The 24298-nt window shown below is 48.3% G+C and overlaps 1 protein-coding gene across 13 annotated transcripts; it reads right to left on the bottom strand.

Annotated features, from left to right (window-relative positions):
- On the bottom strand, positions 543 to 22946 carry ZKSCAN5 (zinc finger with KRAB and SCAN domains 5). Of its 13 annotated transcripts, none has more exons than XM_021086125.1 (8): positions 21828 to 22356; positions 20407 to 20926; positions 20119 to 20280; positions 16567 to 16705; positions 10180 to 10262; positions 9798 to 9933; positions 5142 to 5744; positions 543 to 2987 (listed from the first exon to the last, which is right to left on the bottom strand). In XM_021086125.1, the coding sequence occupies exons 6-8, from the start codon at positions 9799 to 9801 to the stop codon at positions 1873 to 1875; spliced, it is 1722 nt and encodes a 573-aa protein (XP_020941784.1). In that variant the 5' UTR covers positions 9802 to 9933; positions 10180 to 10262; positions 16567 to 16705; positions 20119 to 20280; positions 20407 to 20926; positions 21828 to 22356; the 3' UTR covers positions 543 to 1872. The 13 variants fall into 13 exon arrangements, with proteins under 13 accessions (XP_020941784.1, XP_020941785.1, XP_005661916.2 ...); XM_021086126.1 differs by having other exon boundaries at positions 20407 to 20923; XM_005661859.3 differs by lacking the exons at positions 20119 to 20280; positions 21828 to 22356 and adding an exon at positions 22811 to 22946 and having other exon boundaries at positions 20407 to 20923.

The following is a 24298-nucleotide window of genomic DNA, read 5'->3' as shown; positions in this document are numbered from 1 at the left end:
AAGTGAGCGCCTCCCAGTGGAACGGCTGCTTCATGTCAGGGACCACCAACGCTCTGCCGGCGACAGCATCAGCGACGGGGTCCTCGCGGCCTCATGGGGAGTGGCCAGCTCCACGGTTCATTCTGACAGGCCTGCTCGTGGCGCCACATGTCCCAGATCAGGCTCCCGAAAGCGGAGCTTCAGACCAGGAGTCCGAGCCATGGGACTTGTTGAGGTTGGGAGGGATGACAGGGTGGAGGACGAGGGCAGGGATGGACTCTGATGAAGTCTAGCCTCAGCCCAGTCCACAAAGGACAGGTCTGGATAATAAAGTGCACCACCGTTTCCCACCTTGAGGCAAGTCAATCAGCCCTCTGTGCCCCCAGGCATTCAGTCACTGGCTGGGGGGGTGGGGGCAGCTCCAGTCACCTGAGGACACTTCTCCAAGAGTCTCTGGAGAAGGGGGGGAGCTGCGAGCACCTGGCACCAACACTCAGAGCAGCTGGGGGGCAGGGACACCAGCCTGGTAGAGGATCCGGACAGGGCACCAGTGTACAACACACGCAGTCAGCAAGTATTTATTGGGTGTTTATTGTAAGCCAGGCAGTCAGTGGGAGCAGGGCTTCAGCAGCGCCCACAAGCCTCTCTCCCTCACTTAGCAAAGGGGCTTCAGTTAACCCTCTTTTCCGTCTTTCCCCCACGACCCCGTCCCAGACCTTCCCACAAAGCAAGGCTCACCAGACCTTGCTCCTGATTCGGGTTTACTTTCAAATCCAGCCACACTTCAATCGAAACTCATCCTACATGCCACCATCCTACGGGAAGATCTATGTCCAGGGCAACTGGGAACTGGTACATACACTGCTGGGACCGCAATGCTTAATTCAACTTGGTCCAGTTCCTTCTGTGGATGTAGCTGCCGTCATTCCTGGGGTAACAGAATAAAACCCAGGCCCCAGTTTGCCTGTCCTCTCTGCTCCATTCCCCTCAGGGCCTGCTCCCCTCTCCCCAAGATGTGACTGCCCAACACGGCTTCTCCTGAATGTACAGACTTCTTTTTCTACTAGCTAACCTTGATGCCAGGAGAATTAAAACAAACGAGTAGAGTTTGGGAGTTCCCTGGGGCCTCGTAGGTAAGGATCTGGCATGGTGGCTTGGGTCACTGCTGTGGCTTGGGTTCGACCCCTGGGCCCGGTACTTCTGCCTGCCTCAGAGGCGGCTAAAATAAAAAAAAAAACAACGTAGAATGTATTTCATGGAGAAGTTGGAGATTGAATAAGGCAGCAAGAATACGCACCATCCAGCCTCTGAACCTCAATTTTGCCCAAATTTTATAAATAACTTAAGTCAACTCTTTTCCAGGGGTTTAGTACTCAAGATGGGAACAACACCTGGCGCATTCCAGTGGCTGGAACTGCTGTTTCCAGAAAAGGTTCATTGCCCGGGTGTCAAGCCAAGATGCTGCTGAAGAGTTCTCGTTCTTTCACTGTGCTCCTCCCTGAATAGATAAGCTGACAACCAAGGCGGAAACGACAGATGAAGCTTATTTCTCCTGCATTCATGACTTTCTGCAGTGTCAGGGTTCTGAGACTCACAGGAAAAACGTGCCAGGCTTTTCTTCATCCACTGTATCCCTAGGTTCTCTTGTCTACATATTCTCACAGATGGAGATGCCAATGAAAGCATTTCTCAATGGGAAGAGCAGATTTTCTTTGCTGGGGCTTCTCCATTCTTCCTAAGTTCTGGCGGAAGGATTTCAACATCTCCCTAGGCTTGATGGTTAAGTGGGAGAAAATGCTTGGAGTTGTTATTGCATTTGTTACAGGAGTGGGGTGTCTCTTCAGGAAGGCTTTGCTAAAATTCTGTAAGAGCTGCGTCCTACGCCAGAATCCTCTATCCACTGAAGGCATTTATGGGGTCTGTCCTCTCGTGACTTCTCAGATGTTTAAAGAGGCTGCAGCTCCAGCTGAAACTCATGCCACATTCCTTACACTGAAAGGGTTTCTCGCCAGTGTGGATTCTCTGATGCTGATTCAGATGTGACTTCAGGGTGAAGCCTCTGCCGCATTCGGTACACTGGTGGGCCTTGAGGGTGGAGCAGCTTTTTGGGTGTGGTTTCACGTGGGAACACGGGCCCCCGCTTTCTCGGCACGTGTCACACTTGGCGGCTTTCTCTGCGGTATGAGTCCTGTAGTGCTGGATGAGGTCCGAGCTGTAACGAAAGGCTTTGCCGCACACATCGCACTTGTAAGGCTGCTCTTGTAACTCGAGCTTCTTATCTTCAATCACCGTTAGGTTCCAACTGTACGCTTCCTCGCGAATGCCGTTCTGTTCATTTTTGGGGCCCATGTGGAGCACCTGGTGTTCGATGAGGCTGACGTACTGGAAGAAGATTTCTCCACATTCGTGACACTGGTGGGATTTCTCCCGAGAGTGGAGTCTCAGATGGCCCGCGAGGTGCGAACGCCTCCCAAAGCCTTTCCCGCATTCACTGCACTTAAAGGGTCTCTCCCCGCTGTGCACGCTCTGATGCTGAACCAGGTGGGACCGCACTCGAAATGCTTTCCCGCACAAGGGACACGTGTAGGGCTTTTCCCCAGTGTGGACCCGCTGGTGCTGAGTTAGGTGCACCCGTTGATTGTAGCTTTTCCCACACTCGTCACACCGAAACGGTTTCTCCCCAGTGTGTATCCGCTGATGCTGAATAAGATGTGCGCTCTGAATAAAGCTTTTCCCACATTCGTTACATTTGTGTGGTCTCTCTCCGGTGGAGGACTTTTTGTGGACGTAGGCGACGTCACTGAAATTCATCCTCTTTGAAGAGGGCTGTCCTAGCAGCTCCTTCCTGGGGATGCCCTGCTTTCGCTCCAACGTGCCCTGGTGTTCACGGCCGTCTCCGAAATCTTGACCTTGAGAAATGCTCCTTTGGATTCTGCCTTCTGCTTCCGAAAACTCCGAAATTCTCTTCTTGACATTCAATTTTGTAGTCTTACTTCTTTTATCGCTGCCTGCAAGAATAACGAGGAAACGCAAATGCCATCGGTTCTTTGACAGAAGAGAAACAAACGACCGTGAGAAAGAGGATCATCAAATGGAACTTCGATGCAGTAGGAGTAACAAGGCGGGGTTTGTGTGTGTGCCTGATGCCGACAGATAGGAAAAGAACCTTTTGGTATCTGTCCAGTGAAAACAGGACAAGAGAGGCTTAACTTGGGGGAGGGTGGTGAGGCTGACGGAGGTCGGGCCGTCATGGGGAAAAGCCAAATGCTTCTATTACATAGGAAGCAGAGAAAGGAACTCGAAAATGGGAGCGGAAGTAGGAAACGTGGAAGGGATCATTACCCCAGCCTAAGACGGACAGAGGGGAGGAGAAAGAACAAAGACGCATGGCAGGCTGGTAAGAACTGACGAAAACGAGAAGAATGGGGAGTTCCCGTTGTGGCTCAGTGAGTTAAGAACCTGACTAGCATCCATGAGGATGCAGGTTCAATCCCTGGCCCTGCTCAGTGGGTTAAGGATCTGGTGGTGCCACGAGCTGTGGGTAGGTCATGGATCTGGCATTGCTGTGGCTGTGGCACAGGATGGCAGCTATAGCAACAATTTGCTCCCTAGCCTGGGAACATCCATATTCGCAGGTGTGGCCCTAAAGGGGGGGGGACAAAAAACTGGATGAATGGGAAGCAAAGGAGTAAGGAGGGGATATGGATTTGGAAGAATACCTGAATAGGAGCCAGGAAAAAAAGAAAAATGGGCCAGCAAAAAGTACTGTCTTTCCTCTGAACTTCCTGTACAGCTGACCCTTGAACACAGGTTTGAGGGTCCACTCATATGCAAATTTTTTCAATAAACCTCTACAACAGTCCGACAGGAGCCACAGTTGGGTAAATCCAAAGATGTGGATCCCATGATACGGACGGGTGAGTATAAAGTTACTCATGGGAGTTCCCATTGTGGCTCAGCGGAAATGAATCTGACTAGTATCCATGAGGATGCAGGTTTGATCCCTGGCCTCGCTCAGTGGGTTAAGGATCTGGTGTTGCCGTGAGCGGTGGTGTAGGTCGCAGGTGAGGCTCGGATCTGGTGTTGCTGCGGCTGTGGTGTAGGCCGGCAGCTGCAGCTCTGATTGATTAGAGCCCCAGCCTGGGAACCTCCAAAGGCGGTGGGTGCGGCCCTAAAAAGACCAAAAAAAAAAAAAAAAAAAAAAAAAGGTACTCATGGATTTTGGACTGGGGGGAGATGTCAGTGCGCCAACCCCTTTGTTCTTCAAGGGTCAGCTGTACTATTATTATTACATCAGTTTAAAGCGAAATAACTAAATTGGGGAAAGGGGAAGAAGCACGTTAAGAGGGCCAAAGCAGAAAGAGAAAGTCAATAGGTAATGTCTGCAACTGATGAGTTAAGCAACAGCTGTATTATTTTAAAACGTGGAATTATGGAGTTCCCTGGTGGCTCAGGTGGTTAAGGATCCAGTGTTGTCACTACTGTGGCCTGGGTTTTGTCCCCGGCCTGCGACCGTCTACATGCTGCAGGTACAGCCAAAAAAACAAATAAATAAAAATTTAAAATAATGAATCCATAAAATAAATTTAAAAATAACATAAGGAATTAGAAGAAATAGAGATGCCTGCTGAGAGCAGTACCCCTGAGGAAAGCGAAGTTGTGGGGTTGGTGGAGAAGGGCACAGAGTTTTTGCCAACAAATGGGACAATTACTTGAAGTCCCAGTGATGCTAAAAAGACTAGAGGAGTTCCTGCTATGACTCAGCTGCAGCTTGGATTCGACCCCTAGCCGGGGAACTTCCACATGCTGCAGGTGAGACCCTGAAAAGAATAAAAAAAAAAAAAATCCAACTGCAGCGGTTCTGGTTATTGCAGAGGCGCGGGTGTGACCCCCAGCCCCGCAGAGTGTTAACCCAGGGCGGCCACAGCTGAGGCACAGGTCACAGATGGGGCCTGGATTCAGTCCCTGTCCCAGGAGCTTCCAGATGCCACAGGTGCAGCCATTAAAAAACCCAGACCATTAAAAACAACCAACCAAATAAACCAAACTGTACACTGCGGCCCCTTCCTGCTGCTGCTGCCAGAACCAGCACCGTCTGCCCCACGGAGCTGAGCGACTAGGGCCATTTGTGCCTCCACTGAAGCCCAAGGGCTCACACCTACATCTTTGGGGCTTCTCGCGGAAGTGGCGCTTGAGGTGCTCGATCAGGTGGGAGTGGCGCCCGAAGCTCTTGCCGCACTCGGGGCAGCCGTAGGGCCTCTCCCTGCTGTGCACGCTGTGATGCTGGACCAGGTGCGAGCTGACGCGGAAGGCCTTCCCGCACACCTGGCACTTGTAGGGCTTCTCGCCCGTGTGGACGCGCTGGTGCTGGGTGAGGTGCACGCGCTGGTTGTAGCTCTTCCCGCACTCCCCACACTTAAACGGCTTCTCCCCCGTGTGGATGCGCCGGTGCTGGATGAAGTTCGAGGCTTGAAGGAAAAACTTGCCGCAGTCGTTACACCGGTGACCTCTCTCGCCACTGGTGTTGGGCTTCCGGTTCCCGTCGGGGACGGGCTCTCTCTTCTGGGAAGGGTTCTGCCTTGATTTCCCCCCGGCGGGGCTCACCTGCCACCTTTCTACCACGCCCTGAAGCTCGCTCACTTCTGCAAACCCCTGACTCGGGGCAGCAGTGCTGCCAGGGCTTCCTGAGGTCATCCAGGGCGCTTCGGCTTCATCAGAAACCTGCTTGACTCTGAGTTCCACGTTGTCATTCCGGGATTCGTAATCTGAGACGACAGAAGGAAAATGGAAAAATTAGCCCATTCCCTGCCCTGAGAAAAGGAGTGAGGGATAGCGGGTAAAGGCATGAAACCCACATGCGCTAGCAAGGCCTGACTTTGTAAGGTCATCTGCAAAAGGACTTCACGCTGCAGGGCGGGGATGAAAAACGCTGAAGCAGGAAAGTGAGGCAGGTTAGGGAAGAAAGGGCCGCCAAGAATGGTTCAGGGGATGAGTGAGACTGGGAGGGCAGGCATTCTATTTAATGAGGATGACATCCTCTTGGTAAGTTTCCAGACAGTATCAGATTGTCAGTAGCTGTGCCATGGTAACTTTTTTTTTTTTTTTTTTGCAGCGGCTTGATATGGGATCTCAGTTCCCAGACCAGGACTTGAACCTGGGCTGTAGCAGTGAAAGCACCGAATCATAACCACAATACCAATTCTTTTTTTTTTGCTTTTGGTCACCCTGCAGCATATGGATACATGGAGTTCCCGGGCCATCAGATCACACAAGGTCCCACTGTGCTGGGCTGGGGAACAAACCTCTGTTCTTGACTCCTTAGCACCGCAGCAATGCAGGATCTGAGCCTCGTCTTCGACCTACACCACAGCTCACAGCAATGCAGGATCCTTAACCCACTGAGCGAAGCCAGGGATCGAACCCACATCCTCATGGATCTTAGTCGGGTTCGTGAACCGCTGAGCCACAAAGGGAACTCCCATGTTAACTATTCTTAATAAAATTTTATTTTAGGTGATACAACTAACCCAGTCTTCACCCACCTCTTCCTGCTTATTTACAGCCTGGAGAACAAAGAGGATCTTCTAGCTTTTTCAGTCCCCAAAGAATCTCAGTTTGGTATGAATCAGTCTAAAGGAAAAAAGGTGTTTTTTCTATACCCAGAGAAGCCTACAACTATGTAAAGCTTGCTCATCACTAACTGCTATCAATGAATAGAGATATTTAAGAGACTGCAATCAGTTCCCCATATAACTGGACCAGCAACATGTACTACACTCAAAATGCTGCCATTTAATATAACTTGCAAAGACAAAGCTTCAGTAGTTAGCAAAACACAGGGAACACTAGGAGTTCCCGTTGAGGCTCAGTGGTAACAAACCCAACTAGTAAGTATCCATGAAGATGCTGGTTTGATCCCTGGCCTCGATCAGTGGGTTAAGGATCTGGTGTTGCTGCAAGTTGTGGTGTAAGTCACAGACTCGGTGCAGATCCTGCATTGCTGTGATGGCTGTGGCATAGGCTCGCAGCTGCAGCTATGACTTGACCCCTAGCCTGAGAACTTCCATGTGCAGCACCTGCAGCCCTAAGAAAAAAAAAGAAAGAAAGAAAGAAAGAAAGAAAGAAAGAAAGAAAGAAAGAAAGAAAGAAAGAAAGAGAGAGAGAAAGAAAAGGAATACTTTTTAAATGCTGGAGAGATAGATCATGGGCTATTGAGAACTTTCTATACAATTTTTTTGTAATGAAAGTTTGTTTTTTTCTTTTTTGGCATGTAGAAGTTCTGGGGCCAGGGACTGAACCTGCACCATAACAGTGATCCAAGCCACAACAGTGACAATGCCAGATCCTTAACCCACTAAGCCACCAGTTGTTTTCAAATGTTACATAAAAATGGTACTAAGTGGGAGGGAGGGATAAATCAGGAGTTTGGGGTCAACATATACCCAATAGCATATATAAACTAGATCATCAACAAGGACCTACTGCATAGCACAGGGAACTCTACTCAATCTTCTATAATACCTACATGGGAAAAGAATATGAAAGAGAATGGATATATGTATATGTATAATTGAGTCACTGTGCTGTACAGCTGAACCCAATACGACACTTTAAACCCACTATATTCCCATATAAAATAAAAATAAAGTAATACTAAGCACCAACCTTTACTGAGTGTATAGTGGGTACTATGGACCAGGCACTGTGCCGTCAAGTGCTTCTCGGTTTTATGGCGTTTAATCCTTACAAGGACCCTTTGAAGCAGACAGTTTCTTTTTTTAAATTCTGGCTGGGCCCACAGCATGCAGAAGGTCTCAGGCCAGGGACCAAACCCAAACCACAGCTGTGGCCCCAACCCTCTGCAGTGACAACACTGGATCCTCAACCCACTGTACCACAAGAGAACGCCTATCCTTTTTTTGACATAGTCAGAGGTTGTAACTCTTGTGCCATGAAGGCAACTTCAAATTTATTTTATAACTATTTTTACATACTTCGCTTCCTAAAAAGATATTTTAACAGTGGAAACAAACAAACATATAAACCAAACCAGACTTTTTAAAGGTTCCTTCCTCCTCCATTCAACGAGGCAGATAATCTCAGCTATCGTAGTGTTTCTTTTTCTCTTTTATTCACATCTACTTACATCCACATTCTCTCCCATTTAGCAAGTCAAACAAGCTCAGGGCCTTTTTTTTTTTTTTTTTTCCTTGAAAAGAAAAAAATCATTCGCACTCAATGCACTTCTTTGGGGTTAATAACAAGCACCCTTTTCCAAAGAAGGTGATCAGACAGGTTGTTACACCAGTTGGCTTAGAAATTTGCTTTTTTCCTCTTTCCCCGCCTTTTCTCGGAGGAGCTTTCTGTTGATCCCTCTGATTTATCTGTATATTTGAAAGAGAACTACACTCCTTGCTCAGCTGCTGAGTAGCATTTATTCAGGGTGGGGGAAGATGGGGGAAGGGGGGAGGTTGAGAAAAAAACATCCCGAATTTGGCATTTTAGTGTATGTATTCCACCTAAAAGCTACCAGTGTATTGATATAGAATGGTGCAACCAAAAGAATTCATCCAGACGAAGCTAAAAGCCATAAGCTCCAAAACATGGGTCGCAGTGCTGAGATTTTTTTTTTTATAATTAACTCCAGGCAGCACAATCAAATGAGTTTCCAGGACCATAACTTAGAAACAGGTTCAAAATCTCATCTGAGGATGCAAAGTTCAGGAAGGGATGAGACACATAAAATGCAGATGCAAAGGCAGACATCATAAAATAGGTACCAGCGATCCAAGAAGAGCAATGGGGTGAACAACTAGCCGTCCTTGCCTGACAAGAAGGAAAAGAGTGAATGCTCCTGGGATATTGCAACAATTACCATGATAAATGGTTATTCAGCAAAGTCTGAGATGTTTCCACAAATAAGAATTATTAAGTTACTTAACTTGTCAAGGAATAGAGTTCAGTAACTGCTACAAATCTGTTAAAATCCAATCCTGTTAGGCGATTCGTTTGCTTGTTTGGGGCAGCATGTGGAAGTTCCCAGGGCCAGGGACCGAACCTGAGCCACAGCAGAGACAATGCTGGATCTTTAGCCCACTGTGCCACTAGGGAATTCTGAATCCTATTACTTTTATTTTATTTTATTTTATTTTATTTTAATAATGATTTTTATTTTTTTCATTATAGCTGGTTTACAGTCTTCTGTCAATTTCCTACATACATGTGTATACCTTATTTCTCATATTATCATGCTCCATCATATATGACTAGTGGTTGTTTTCTTTTTTAAATTTTTTGTCTTTTTAGGGCCACACCCGCGACATATGGAGGTTCCCAGGCTAAGGGTCAAATTGGAGCTACAGCTGCCGGCCTCCACCACAGCCACAGCAACATGGGATCCGAGCCACATCTGCAACCTACACTACAGCTCACCGCAACGCAAGATCCTTAACCCACTAAGCGAGGCCAGGGATCGAACCTGCGTCCTCATGGATGCTAGTTGGATTCGTTTCCGCTGTGCCCCAATAGGAATTCCCGAATCCCATTAGTTTTAAGGTAAACGTAACATTTCCTGGATTGCAAATACTATCCCCGAAGCGTTATCAGTTCTCATATTACTAGTACGATGGAAATTACCATACTAATCATTCAGAAAAAACTGAGCAAGAAAAAAAGAGGCGGATTTACTCTTTCACAGAAAAAAAAAAAAAAAACAAGCAGTCGTAGCAATTAAAACACACATGCTTTTACAGGACAAAAACATTCTCTATGAAATAATAACATTAAGATGTCCATCCATGCAGACGCATCATTCTTACCCATGGAAGGAATACTCCCATAATTCTCCTTCCTGTCATCCCTACAGAGGGACTTCTGGGACGGGTCCAAATGTCCCCACTCCTCCAAGATGAAGGATACAGCCACATCAGCCACATCTTCAATTTTCACCAACTTCTGAAACACGAGATTGCCGCTGAATTCCCATCCCCCTGGGACCACATGTGGAGTGAGGGGGAGGGGCTGGGAGCAATGAGAAAAGAAACGGGGTGAGGGAGCAGAGGGAAAGACATGAACGCACAGCCCAAGGTGGGCTGGTCTCTGGTTAAAGAGACAAAACCCTGTAAAGATTCAGGCTCCGGGCAGCTGCTTGTCCAAGAGCAGATGTGGGTCCTCCATGTGGGCACAGGGACTCCGGCTCACCTGGGACCCAGCTGAGAGAAGGGAGGCTGTCAGCTCCTGGCTGTCCTTCAAGGGGAGGGAGGGAACTTGGAGAGCAGGAAGGGCTGGGGGGGGAGAAAAAGAGGCGTCAGTGTTCTCTGCCCCTTTCCAACTGCCACCAAATTTCACTTTTGCTTCAGAATCCACAAGGCGCCTTGCGACACCAAGGCCAAATTCTCCTGCTTGGCCAAGACCCCCGACACTCTGGGCCCCCAACACATACCCTATACTCATCCTTCCCCCAGAAAACCAGACTCCCTGCTTTGGTCAGGCTCATCCGGATGCTGAGTTCAAATGATGCCATTCTCCCATAAAGGATGCAGTGTGTGCTGCCAAGGTCAAGTCTGGTCACCTCAAAGACTCTTCAAAGGCCTACATCTTCCTTGAAACTGAAGCACTGCCTAGAGCCCAGGACTTCTCAAGCTTCAACATGCAAACACAGCACCTGGGGGTCTTGGGAGAGGGAAGATTCTGCCTCATTAGCTCCAGGGTGGCCCCCAAATGTGGCATTTCTAACACACTCAAAGGTGATGTTGGTACTGCTGCCCTGTGGACCACACTTTGATCAGCAAGGCCTGAGTCCACATGCCCACCCTTCAAAGAAGGACTATGGTTGGTTTATAGTCAACCAACTAGTTTGCAGTAAGTGTACTCTGTGTGTCATAAGAACAGGCAGATAAAGCAATTCTTGCTTTACAAAAACCTCACCTTCTCCCAAACTTCACCACCTACTGGGGAGGGCAGACATGGAAGCCTTACTTCTAGCACAGGGCAAAGAGTATTATTTCCTGAAGTTCACCCAAGGTTCCGTAGGAACACAGAAGCTGGGCTAGCTACAGAGTTGAGAGCCGGAAGTGGGAGCATCCGGAAGTCTTTCCACAGGAAGTGGCTCTGGTGGCAGGGGTGCGGCGGGGCCAGAGGAGGGCGCGTTCCACAGTAGAGTGAATTGCCTGCGTGATGCCTAGAGGGTCTCATCTCTAGATACTGGTTATCATGTGACCCTCTGCTGTCAACCTCTGTTCCTACTTTGTCTAAGATTCATGATGCAGCAGGCTCTGCCTTCGTGCCCCTGACTTGGACACATCCACCTGCTGTTAACCTTTAACCTGATGATTTAGACCTTCCTATGGTGTCCTCAGCCTAGAGAAGTATGTGCGATGGAGCCTGCTTGTGTCCAAGGACTAGGAAGAGGAGAGGAGACGATGGTTAGAGATGAAAGCTGAACCCAGGAGCGTGGCTGGAGTGAAACAGGACATGAAGAAAGGGATGAACGGGAGTTCCCACTGTGGTGCAGTGGAAACGAATCCGACTAGAATCCCTGAGTTTGGAGGTTCAGTCCCTGGCCTCGCTTGGTGGGTTAGGATCTGGCGTTGGCGTGAGCTGTGGTGTAGGTCACACGTGCAGCTCAGATCCCATGTTGCTGTGGCTGTGGCTGCGTAGGCCAGCAGCTGCAGCTCTGATCCGACCCCTGGCCTGGAAAATTCTATATGCTGCAGGTGCAGCCCTAAAAAGAAACAGAAAAAAATAGAGATGAATGCAGTCTACATGTATACAGTACTTCTGAGTAAAGATTATGCTATACTTGTAAGTGGAGTAATTAGAATAATTACATTCTAAATAATTCCACTTACTTTTTTTGAAGATTTTATGAAACCTGTTCTTTAGCTTTTATTTGTTTAATTTTTGGCCATGCCCATGACATGTGGAAGTTCCCAGACCAGGGACCGAAGCTGAGTCACAGGAGAGACCCAAGCTGCTGCAGTGAAAAAGCCAGATCCTCAACCCGCTGCGTCATGAGAGAACTCCTCTAGCTTTTAAGTAAATGGCTTTGCCCGTCTCGAGCTCAAATTAGTCCCAGGGACAGAAAACCAGCCCTTGGTGCCATCAAAGGCATGAGGATGCAGCCTCTCCCGGGGGTAAAACCAACCAACCAACCCAGTCTTTTAGCTGGAATAGAGAAGCTGGCCAGGGTCTGGCTAACAGGGCAGAGAAGAGAAGCAGCGTGGATCTGATGAGACTCTGTGCACAGGGGGGAGATGACAGTGATCACAGGAGGACAGGTTCCGAGCTGGGACAGTGTGGGGGTAAAGCAGGCAGCACAGCTCAGAACAGAGCAAACGTGCAGAGTTCCAGACGGACTGCTTGGGGTAACATCCCAGCTCCGTCATGTGCTAGCTTTGTGACCCTGAACAAATTATTTAACCTCTGGAGGCCTCAGCCTCTTACTCTTTTTTTTTTTTTTTTTTTTTTTTTTGTCTTTTTGCCTCTTCTTGAGCCTCTCCTGCGGCACATGGAGGTTCCCAGGCTAGGGGTCGAATCAGAGCTGCTGCCACTGGCCTACACCAGAGCCACAGCAACGCAGGATCTGAGCCGTGTCCACGACCTACACCACAGCTCACGGCAACGCCGGATCCTTAACCCACTGAGTGAGGCCAGGGATCGAACCCACAACCTCATGGTTCCTAGTTGGATTCATTTCCACTATGGCACGACAGGAACTCCAAGAAAAAAAAAAAAATTTTTTTTTAAGAAATGGTAGACTGGTATTCAAATCAAATTTTATTTATTTATTTATTTATTTATTTATTTATTTATTTTTGCCATTTCTTGGGCCGCTCCTGTGGCATATGGAGGTTCCCGGGCTAGGGGTCTCATCGGAGCTGTAGCTGCCAGCCTACACCAGAGCCACAGCAAAGCGGGATCCGAGCCGCGTCTGCGACCTACACCACAGTTCACGGCAACGCCAGATCCTTAACCCACTGAGCAAGCCCAGGGATGGAACCCGCAACCTCATGGTTCCTGGTCGGATTTGTTAACCACTGCGCCACGACGGGAACTCCATCAGCCTCTTACTTTCTAACATGAGAATAACAACCATACCTATTCCTCAGGGTTAGTGCGAGCATTAACCCTTGATTTGCCAGGGAGGTCTATTAGACACGATTTGGGCTGGGGGTTTCCCCTTTGGACAGTTTTAACTATTTTTTAAAGACTAAAATGATATGACTTTCAATCTTTTAGAGATCTTCTGAAGAACAAAAAGAAAATTTTTGTTTTGTTTTGTTTGTTTTTGTTTTTGTTTTTTGTCTTTTGTCTTTTTAGAGCTGCACCCACTGAATGTGGAGGTTCCCAGGCTAGGGGTCAAATCAGAGCTATGGCTGCCAGTCTACAGCACAGCCACAGCAAGGCCAGATCCAAGCCGCATCCACAACCTATACTGCAGCTCACGGCAACACCGGATCTTTAACCCATTGAGTGAGGCCAGGGATCAAACCCACAACCTCATGGTTCCTAGTCGGATTCATTTCCACTGTGCCACGACAGGAACTCCAAGAAAAGTTTAATATTAAAAAACAAAATACAACTCATTCTGTCTATTTCTACATGGATCCACTGGACCTTTTTACAAATCAAAGATACATTTTGGGATCTGGGCAATCTTATGTTTCCTGTACCATGAAGCACTCCTCTAGTTCATCGTCCTAGGAGTTATTTCATTTTTATTAATTATGCATTAATTGTCCCCAGTGTTAGCATGAAAGACTAAAATGACAATGGGAGATACAAGTAACATTCAGAATCATGCGACAGTGAAATAAATCATCATTCTTCACTGTTCTCAAAGTGTTAAACACACTCCCCAGAGTTGTGCATCATCTTCAAAAAGGTTTAGGACTGCTGATACTTTTTGGCTTTCTTTGAGCATAGCTGAGAACTCAGAAGTTTTTATTTTCCACCACCCATACTGGCCCAGAGACGATATGCCGGGAGTTCCTGTGTGGCTCAGTGGGTTAGGGATCCAGCACTGTCACTGCAGTTTGATCCCTGGTCCAGGAACTTCTGCATTCCACAGTTGTGGCCAAAAAAAGGGGAAGGTGTGCAGTGGAAGTCGCTGGACTACGACTGGTGAATGAGAAGATGACTTAGAGACACAGAGGGGAGTATGCTACTGGTAATGACAAAACTGAAGGCATAAATCTTTTGTTCTGCTGTTTTTTTAATTTTTTTGGATGCCACACAGCAAATGGAGTTCCCAGACCAGGGATCGAACCCGAGTCCCCGCCACTGCAGAGACACAGTCAACTTCACTGTGCCACAGCAAGAACTCCTAAAGGCATAAACCTTACAGATAGTCTGCAAATGACATCATCCTAGATAAATTTTCTCAAACTCAAGAATCAGGGAGTTCCCGTCGTGGCTCAGTGGTTACGAATCCGACTAGGAACCATGATGTTGCCAGTTTGATCCCTGGCCTCGCTCAATCCCTGGCCAGCGGGTTAAGGATCTGGCGTTGCCATGGGCTGTGGTGTAGGTCGCAGACTTGGCTCGGATCCCTCGTTGCTGTGGCTCCGGCATAGGCCGATGGCTACAGCTCCAATTAGACCCCTAGCCTGGGAACCTCCATATATCGGGGTAGGGCCCTAAAAAGACAAATAAATAAATAAATAAATAAAATAAAAGGACAATATTCCCCCCTTAAGGAGGCAGCACTGGGTGACGGTATTCTTTCATTTTTTAATGATTTTTATATTATCAAAATGTACTTGCAGCTCTCTTGTGGCACAGCGGGTGAAGGACCCAGTGTTGTTTGTCACTGTGGCGCGAGTTAGATCTCTGGCCCAGGAACGTCCACATGACAAGGGCGTGGACAAAAGAAAAAAAATGTACCTGATACAAAGAGGTTTAATGCTTACTACAATTTATTGAAAATTTGTTTTCACTATCCTTGATTCATCTGTAATTATCCCTAAAGCGACTGAAAAATATTTTTGGAGAAAAAGAAAGGCTCCATTGGCCCCAAATGTTAATAACAGTGAAGAGTGTGTTTTCCCAGTACAACAAAGGTCAGGTGGGTTCATACAGGGCAGCCCCCTTCGCGCTCAGAGGGTTAAGAACCAGCCTAGCATCCATGAGGATGCTCGTTCTATCCCGGGCCTCACTCAGTGGGCTGAGGATCCAGCAATGCACAAGCTGTGGTGCAGGTCGCAGATGCAGCTGATTTGACCCCTAGCCGGGGAACTTCCATGTGCCACAGGCGCGGCCCTTCAAAGAGAGAGAGAAACAAAGAGTTCATACAGGTAAAGCGGATTAGAGCAGCTCCTGACACCTCGTAAAGACCACCTAAGTCCCGGCTATTGTTGCCAGAGCGAAAGGAACACTTACAGCCATGGGACGTGAAGTGAAAGGCCCGCCACTAAGAAGAGCTTGGCAGAAAGCCTGGGGCCAGGCAGGAAATACAGGCTCGCAATTCTTTCTCCACATTCTGAACTCCCAAAGCTCTAAACATCTAAAGTTTTTTTTAACTTGGTCATTGGACTAATGTGACAACAAAACCTGAATGGAACTGATATGAAGCTAGATGAAATTTTTACTTACTCCACTTCCGGAAGTAAGCATACCTTTCACTGCTGAAATATTACATTAATGTGTGTGATGGGGGGGGGTCCTACCTCCATCCTGCTGGTAGTGTAATGAGAGGTGTGTCAATTATACCCTCTTACTACATCTAAAAAAGTCTAAAATACATCTGAGAGCAAGAGTTTCTGATTAGGAGTTCCCACTGTGGCACAAAGGGATGGGCAGCTTGGGAGCGCTGGGACACAGGGTTCGACCCCTGGCTGAGCACAGTGAGTTAAGGATCTGGCATTGCCACAGCTGTGGCTTAGGTCGCAACTATGGCACAGATCTGATTTCTGGCGCAGGAACTCCATATGCCTGGGGGCAACCAAAAAAAAAGAGTTTCTGATTAGAGATGATGGCCTGGTGGACATATAGCATCGTAAGTAAGATACTCAGCTGTTTGCTTTTTGGTTTTGGCTGTGGTGTGCAGCAGCTGGATGTGGGACCTCAGTTCCCAGGGCAGGGGTTGAACCTGTGTCGCAGGGGTGCAAGCGTTGAATCCTAACCACCAGATCCCCAGGGAACTCCCTGAGCTTGCTTTACTTCCTTGATGTATTTAATACAGGATGCTGAAAGTGAGGACAGGAGGGAGGGAAGGAGAAATAAAAGAAAAAGATGCTCTAAAGGTCCTTGGGAAACACAGCTTAAAATCAGGTTTTGAGATGGATGGCTGAACGGCCAGAAGGGCAGTTCGGAAGTGGAGAGGTCTGTCCACATGGGCATTAGGACAACAAAACCTATGAGGGAGAGGTGGGAAACTGCTGCAAAACGATTCGAATCCTTTTGTTAAAGACTTCTGCACGTCTCTTACAGAAGCTGTCCGCAGCTGCCTTCCAGCTCCTGGCCAGCCCGGGAGCTGACCGGGCCTCCATTCCAGCCCCCGGCCCCCCCAACCAGAGAAGCTTCTCTGTACAGACACTGCGTATGTCAGGGCGCCCGCATCCGTCCCGCGAAATCCCAGATTCTCACCTTGTTCCTCCAGAAGATGAGGCTTCTGCGGCTCCTGTTCGGGCTGCGGCTCCACAGACAGGAGCTGGTGACTGAAGGACTCGGGCTCGGCCCCGGGCAGCACTCTCTTCTGCGGAAGCCCTTCCGGACACGCCACGATCTGACAACCACAACCACAGCCATCAGCGCCTTCCAGGAAAGGCCACACGAGAATCCAGAAAAATTCATGTTGCTCTTTCACCCATTCCTTGCCCAAGTATTTAACGTGCATCTATGATGAACGAGGCACTAACTACACGGTGGGTGAATGAACACAGGTCACGTCTGGTTGAAGACGAGTTCCATGAAACGTGCTAACACACAAATCGATACACGATTCCAAACTGTGTTGTATGTTAGAAAGGAGAAGAAACTGGTGCCATGAAGCAGGACAGATGAGGCTCACTTTAGACTAAGTGGCCAAGGAAGTCCGCCCTGAGGAAGAGTCACTGAACTAAACGCCTAAAGGATGAAAAAAGGCAGCCAGGGGAGAAGTCAGGAGTACCCCAGTTGGACAGAAAGACATAAGCAAACACCCTCAGGCAGAGAGTGGGACAGTCAAGGAACCGGAAGAAGGCTGGTGTGGGCCACGTTTAGTGAAGTGGGGAGAGAGTGAGAAATGAGCTTGGAAGTGTCAACACGGGACTCGGCAGGTCACACCTGCAGCCCTAGCCGACCAGGAGGTTCAAGTAGGACAGACCGACACCAAGACCAGAGCTGGCTCACGTCCCGAGAGCTACAGTCCTCTACCTTTCTGCTCTTTGGCCCTGCACACGTCGAGGCCACACAACCCGTCTCTAAAATCTGCCTCTTCTGGAAGGTGTCAGCTCAGGGGCATCCTAGCAGGTAATAAGATTCTACTTTGAGATAAAATGGCCAACCCCGCCAGCCCCCACTTACGTTTCAAAGTGCTCTAATTGTTAACTCCCCCCCACCAAGTGCTGGCAAGATGTGGTACAAGAGTTACATCGGGAGGCGGCTGCAACAGAATTGTGGCAAATATGACTCTGCGTGGAAGTTTGTGCAGAGTTAAGATGATGCCAAGTAGGCCGAAGAACCCCTGGGCACCGAAGAAACAAAGCAGCCCTTGAGGTGCTCGGAGACTAGGACAGAGAAACCAGCGCGGAGGGGTAGTAGGGGATAAAGCCTGGGGACAGGCTTGCCAGAGTTAAGAACTACCTGGAGAGCAAGCTGAGGACCAAGAGCAGGGGTACAGAAGGCAGGCAGGGAGAGAGGCAGACACGGCGAGCTATGGAGGCCCAGGGAAACCCCTCCCACGGCCTCGAATCCCTGACAACCACCAAGAAACCATCTTTCTCTGTGCTCCTTCCACAGAGGGGGCACCTACCAGTGACAGAGGTAAATGTGTAATATCAGCTATAAACCTGCTTTTTAAAAAATGCTTTTTGTCGGAGTTTTCTGGTGGCTCAGCGGGTTAAGGATACGGCTTTGGGAGTTCCCGTCGTGGCTCAATGGCTAACAAGTCCGACTAGGAACCATGAGGTTGCGGGTTCGATCCCTGCCCTTGCTCAGTGGGTTAAGGATCCAGCGTTGCCATGAGCTGTGGTGTGGGTCACAGACGCGGCTCAGATCCAGCATTGCTGTGGCTCTGGTGTAGGCAGGTGTAGACAGCTCCAATTAGACCCCTAGCCTGGGAAGGTCCATATGCTGCGGGAGCAGCTCAAGAAAAGGCAAAAAGACAAAAAAAAAAAAAAAAAAAAAAAGGGATACGGCTTTGCCACTTCTGCAGTGCAAGTTCGATCCTCAGCCTCCAGGCCGAGGGCGCAGACAAAAAAATTTTTTCTTAATGCTTTTTGTTTTAAACTATGCTATTGAATATGTGTTACTATTTTGGGGTTTTTTTTGTTTTTTTTTTGTCTTTTTGCTATTTCTTGGGCTGCTCCCGCGGCATATGGAGGTTCCCAGGCTAGGGGTCGAATCGGAGCTGTAGCCACCGGCCTACGCCAGAGCCACAGCAACGCGGGATCCGAGCCGCGTCTGCAACCTACACCACAGCTCACGGCAACGCCGGATCCTTAACCCACTGAGCAAGGGCAGGGACCAAACCCGCAACCTCATGGTTCCTAGTTGGATTCGTTGACTATTGAGCCACGACGGGAACTCTTTTTTTTTTTTTTTTTTAATTAATTAATTAATTAATTTTTTGTTTGTTTGTTTTAAAAGTCAGGAGTTCCTGTGGTAGCTCAGCGGAAATGAATCTGACTAATATCCATGAGGATGGAGGTTCGATCCCTGGCCTTGCTCAGTGGGTTAAGGATCCAGCGTTGCCACAAGCTGTGGCACAGTTGTAGATACGGATCAGAGCTGGCATTGCTGTGGCTGTGGCATGGGCCTGCAGCTGCAGCTCCAACTAGACCCCAAATACATGGTAAAATCTGGAATGTAATAGATGGCATTTTAATCAGAGAAGAAGAAAGTGATTACAAGTTTCGGGGGCAACTGGATAGACATCTAGAAAAAAAAACTCAAGCTACAACCACACCATATACCCTACACCAAAAGGAATTCCAGATGGATCAATCATTTCAAAGGATAAAACAAACAACAACAACAATAATGAGAAAAAAACAATGGAGAAGAAATAATGAGAAAAGTTTCTTATACTACTGTGGTGGAGAGGGCCTTTCTAAATATGGCACAGAACCCAGAAACCATGAATTAAGATTTAAACTGACTGTATAAAAATTAAAAAAAAAAAACCTGCAAAGCAGCTGTCCAAATTATAAATGCACACGGCCTCTGAGCCAACAATTTGACTTTTAAGCTTTTTTTTGGCCATGCCCTCGGCCATGCAAAAGTTCCCAGGCCAGGGACTGAACCAAGCCACAGGAGTGACCCAAGCCACAGCAGTGACAATGCTGGATCTTTAACCCATTGGGCCACCAGATAACTCCTGACTTCTAAGCTTTGAGTCTACAATTAATGATGCATGTAAAGGATACTCACTGCAGCAAAGTTTGTTACAGTAAAGATTCAGAAATGATCTAAAGGAATAACTTCAACAGCCTTTAATACGACGTCAATTATGGTCCCTCCATACACTGGAATACGACGCACTTGCAATGACTGAAGCAACTCTATTGGGACCAACATGGTACAAGCCGGGATATAAGACATAAAAGCAAAAGGCAGAAGTGCACAGTGATGTAAAAACATTTGTGTTTTTTTAAAACACGTCACAGGAGTTCCCACGGTGGCTCAGCGGTAACGAACCCAACTAGTATCCAGGAGGATGCGGGCTCGATCCCTGGCTTCGCTCAGTGGCTTAATGATCCCACGTTGCTGTGGCTGTGGCACAGGCCGGCTCTGATTCAACCCCTTAGCCTGAGAACTTCCATGTGCCTCAGGTGTGGCCCTTAAAAAAAAAGCAAAAGAAAACACACCGTACACACATCCCATAACATATACAGAAGACAGTGCATCCCTGTAAGGCTGTACAAATACCACGTGACCGTGGCTGCCTCTGATGAGAACTCAGGCAGCTGGGGAATTAGGGGTGGGAGGGACACTTACTTTTCATTACAATCTTATGGGCCTTTTGAATTTTCTACCATGTCATTCAAAAAATAAACCAGTAATTTAAAACATAAATAAAATCGCAGCTTGTCTTCTCCAGGTTAACACACTGGATACTGCTTCTCTTTGCTGGAGTGGCAGGAAATCTCCACAGTGGACCTAATCCCAGGAGAACAAAAGAATATGAATGAAGCGGCAGGGCGCCCAGGGTCTCACCCCTGCTCAGCAGCTCCTAACACTCCTCCTCTCCTTCCTCATCGCTCCGAGGTCCCCTCTCTCACTTACCTGTTGTCTTCGTTCCTCTAGTTCTCTCTGTATACTTTCCACCACGGCCACAGCCTCTTCTCCACTTTCTGGGTGATGCTCTCTCACCCAGGTCTGGAACTCTTCCGGCAGGATGGTCAGGAACTGCTCCAGCACCAACAGCTCCAGGATCTGCTCCTTGGTGTGCAGCTCAGGCCTCAGCCATTCACAGCAGAGCACCCGGAGCTGGCTGAGGGCCTCGCGGGGGCCTGAGGCCTCGTGGTACTGGAAGTGCTTGAAGCGCTGGTAAAAAGTCTCAAACGCTGGTGGGTTGTACTCCTGCATCCAGGTGCAGTCTTCTTCCTCCACCTTCACTATGAGAAGGTCCTCCTGCTCCTGTGACGTCTCAGCTGGAAGGTCTAAGTCTATAACTTCCCCAGATTCTGTCATTATCATTCCAACTCAGAGGCAGAGCTCTCCAGGTAAGCCGGGGGGCACGGATCAACTTTGTTCTCTGCTCCTTGAGATCTTCTGAAGGACACGTTCATTAGCTTGCAACCTACTGGTACATTGGGAACCATTATTAGCAAAGAGAGGACACAAATGACCACTCAGCAACTCAACAACTAATGATATACGGAAACGACACTTAAAAATGTGGACTACAGGAGTTCCGTCATGGCTCAGCAGTTAACGAACCTGACTAGCATCCGTGAGGATGCGCTCGCTCAACGGGTTAAGGATCTGGCATTGCCATGAGCTGTGGTGTAGGTGGCAGAGGAGGCTTGGAGCCCACATTGCTGTGGTTGTGGTGTAGGCCGACAGCTGCAGCTCTGATTTGACCCATAGCCTGGGAACCTGCATATGCTGAGGGTGTGACCCTAAAAAGACAAAAAAAAAAAAAAAATGTGGGCTATAGGGAGTTCCCCTTGTGATTCAACAGGAACAAACCCAACTAGTATCCATAAGGATGCAGGTTCAATCCCTGGCCTTGGCCGGGGGTTAAGGATCTGGTGTTGCCCTGAGCTGACGTGTAGGTCCAAGATGCTCAGATTCTGCGTGGTTGTGGTGTAGGCCGACAGCTGCAGCCCCGATTGGACCCATAGCCTGGGAACCTCCATATGCTGAGGGTGTGGACCTAAAAAAAAAAAAAAAAAGTGTACTACAAAACAGCCATCCCTCCACCCACAAAATAATGACCAACACTGAAAAAGTGTAAAGGAGGTAGTTCTCTTCTGGCTCAGAGGATTAAGGACCTGGTGTCACTACAGAGGCTGGGGCAGCTGTGGTGGCTGGAGTTCTATCCCCGGCTCATTAATTTCCACATGGCCCAGGTGCGGACAAAATAAATTAAGAAAAAGGGTAAAGGACAGCAATAAAAATTTGACATCGAGCCTAATCAAATACAATTTTAGTGCTTAAGAGCATTAAATCTCATATAAAAAAAACAGGACAAAACTTACTAACTAGTCCAGACGCAGCCGCTCCTTCTCTACCACAAGCCAACTTAAGTCAGAACAGAGGTCAAAAACAGTACAACGGTCAAAACTGGCCCTGTCCTTCTCAAGCCACAAGAGCTTGACAGGCCAACGGGAGACTTCATGGGTCCCGAAGAGAACCAGGGTTTTAAGTACCGATTTTGCACCTGGATTCCTCACAATCGCCCCTGACCCCGAGCCACGGAAACCGGCCCGGTCAAGGTTAGGGACAGGACCATGGTCTGGACACAGAGGCCTGTCCTCAAGGCCCCAGTCCCGGGGAGCTCTGCTGGAAGACCAGGCTCCTGCGGCCAAGGCTGGGAAGACGGGTTTCTTCTCACAAACGAAGAGAAAGCCGAACCCGACACTTCCCAACACTTCCTCGCCGGAAGTAAGCAAGTCCAAGCTGTCCCTGACCAACGGTGTAGAGCCATAAACCCCACCCCCGAGAGTACTTCCGAGTCCTCTCTAGGAATCCCGGAGGCCCTCTCCTCGCAGCGGGCGGGAAGTGCTCGCCCCAGGCTCCGCCCTAACCCCGCCCCCGAGGGGCTGTGGCCAATCAGCGGGGAGATAGGGCGCCGGCCCAGGATGCCCGTCCAACCTCCAGAAACACAGCCGTTCCCCGCCCACCGATCCGCAGGTCCAGCGTTGCTAGGGCCGGAGAGAAAACCGACCCGCCTTCGTCCTCACTCAACCCCAAACCATTTAAACGGCCCGAGCCCGCCCCTTTATTGGATTGGGGGCAGAGGACGGGGCCTTAGATGTCCCGAGGGCTTGCTAAGGCAACAGTTGCCACTGTCTGGTTGGCCGTGGGACTTGCGCTCCTTCAGCCCCACGCTCTGAGCCCCAGTTCCAAGTAGGTCTGTAGCTCTCGGCGAGCCCGCACCCTTACTTCTCTTTAATGGACCGTTTGGTTTCTTCATCTGAAACCTCGCCACTCCCCGCACCCTGCCTCCAGACACACCCACCTCTTTACCACAGCCGTCAGCTCAGGTGCTGAAACCTCCGACGTCAGACCCGCGAGCCCCTGGAGCCAGCGGCCCCAGGGACTACACTCCCAGAAAGCGCCGCGCGGGCCACGTCCTTCAGCCAATAGGGCCACGGCTCTCTTCGCAGCCTCGGTCTCGCGAGCCTATCAAAATGTGAGATTGGGAGGCGTTTCTTCCGCGCCTGCATTGGAAGGCTGAGTGCGTCGGCATAGGGTCTACTACGGGCTGCGGAGGGTGGGGGCGGAAGTACCGCATCCTTTCAAAGAAGAGCCGTCTATTCAGGGCTTCTCTGGGATCCAAGGGGGTCCCATCTTTAATAAGCCCTCGTTTTGTTATCCGTTTACAAAGCTGTTCGACAGGCAGAACGAGAGTCACCGTATTACGAGTCTCGAAGATGAATGAGGCCAACCGACACTGAATCAGAAGGCATACATCCTTGGATACTCCAGGACAGTTTTGTTTGTTTTAATGTCTATTGTGAATTTTCACTCAAATCAGGAATGGGGTTTTGAGAACGCCTTGCTAGCGCCATGGTCCAGCTTATGGGAATGAAGAACTGCAGAAAGTCACCTATCTCCGCTGGAGACGCTTAAATTGACACTGCGGTATGTTTGGTCAATGTAGTATTTGTATGCTTTCACTTTTGACATTTAAAATTGTTAAAAGTTCAGACAAAACAAACACCAGAAGTAAAAGCAATACATCAATGAAGTAATAATTAGTAAAAGTTTATTGTGCACACGTCAAAAAGCTTACAAACCGGTAGCATTCAAACATGGAAAGAAACTTTATGTTATAAAGCATCTTCTATCGTGTGGAGACGGTGACTGTTTATTCTTCACAGTGATTGGTTACAGTATTAAGAATTTTTTTTAGAGGGAATTGGTTAGTAGTTACTTCATATCGAGTTGGGGGAACAATGTAAGTCTTGCTGAGGATTTTCAGAGGCATAAGCAAGAAATACCCAGGTCAGTTAGCCTGGCTTGTCTTGCAAAATGAGCTAAATGAAACTTTGCTCTTATGACTAAACTGGTTTTGTCTGCTCAAGAAATTTTCAAGTCTGGTCTACCTTTGTTTTTTATTTTAACAGAACATTGCATAGTGTCACTTTTAAAAAGTGGATCTTTGATCCATTAATAAGTATCTTGGTGTACGAGAGGAAGTATAAATCTAACTTTCTCTTTTCCTGAATCATTAGTCGGTTGTCTCAACATTTACAAGAAATTCTATCTTTATTCCTCATTGATTTGTGATGCTGCCTTTATCACAAGTTAATTTTGCATGTGTTTTGAGATTTGTTTCTAAATTTTCTATACTGTTCCATTCGTCTGTTTGTCTACACGTGGGATAATATCATGTTGTGTTCATTTACTGAGGTTAATCATTGGTTTTAATATCTCTAAGAGTGAGTGCCCCCCAATTTTGTTTCCTTTTCAGAGTATCCTAGTTCCTTTGATATTCTCCAAT

Source organism: Sus scrofa, chromosome 3, assembly GCF_000003025.6.
Source record: "Sus scrofa isolate TJ Tabasco breed Duroc chromosome 3, Sscrofa11.1, whole genome shotgun sequence".
In the NCBI taxonomy this organism is placed as follows: domain Eukaryota; kingdom Metazoa; phylum Chordata; class Mammalia; order Artiodactyla; family Suidae; genus Sus; species Sus scrofa.
The sequence above is the reverse complement of the archived record's forward strand: the minus strand, read 5'-3'. Positions and strand labels throughout refer to the sequence as shown.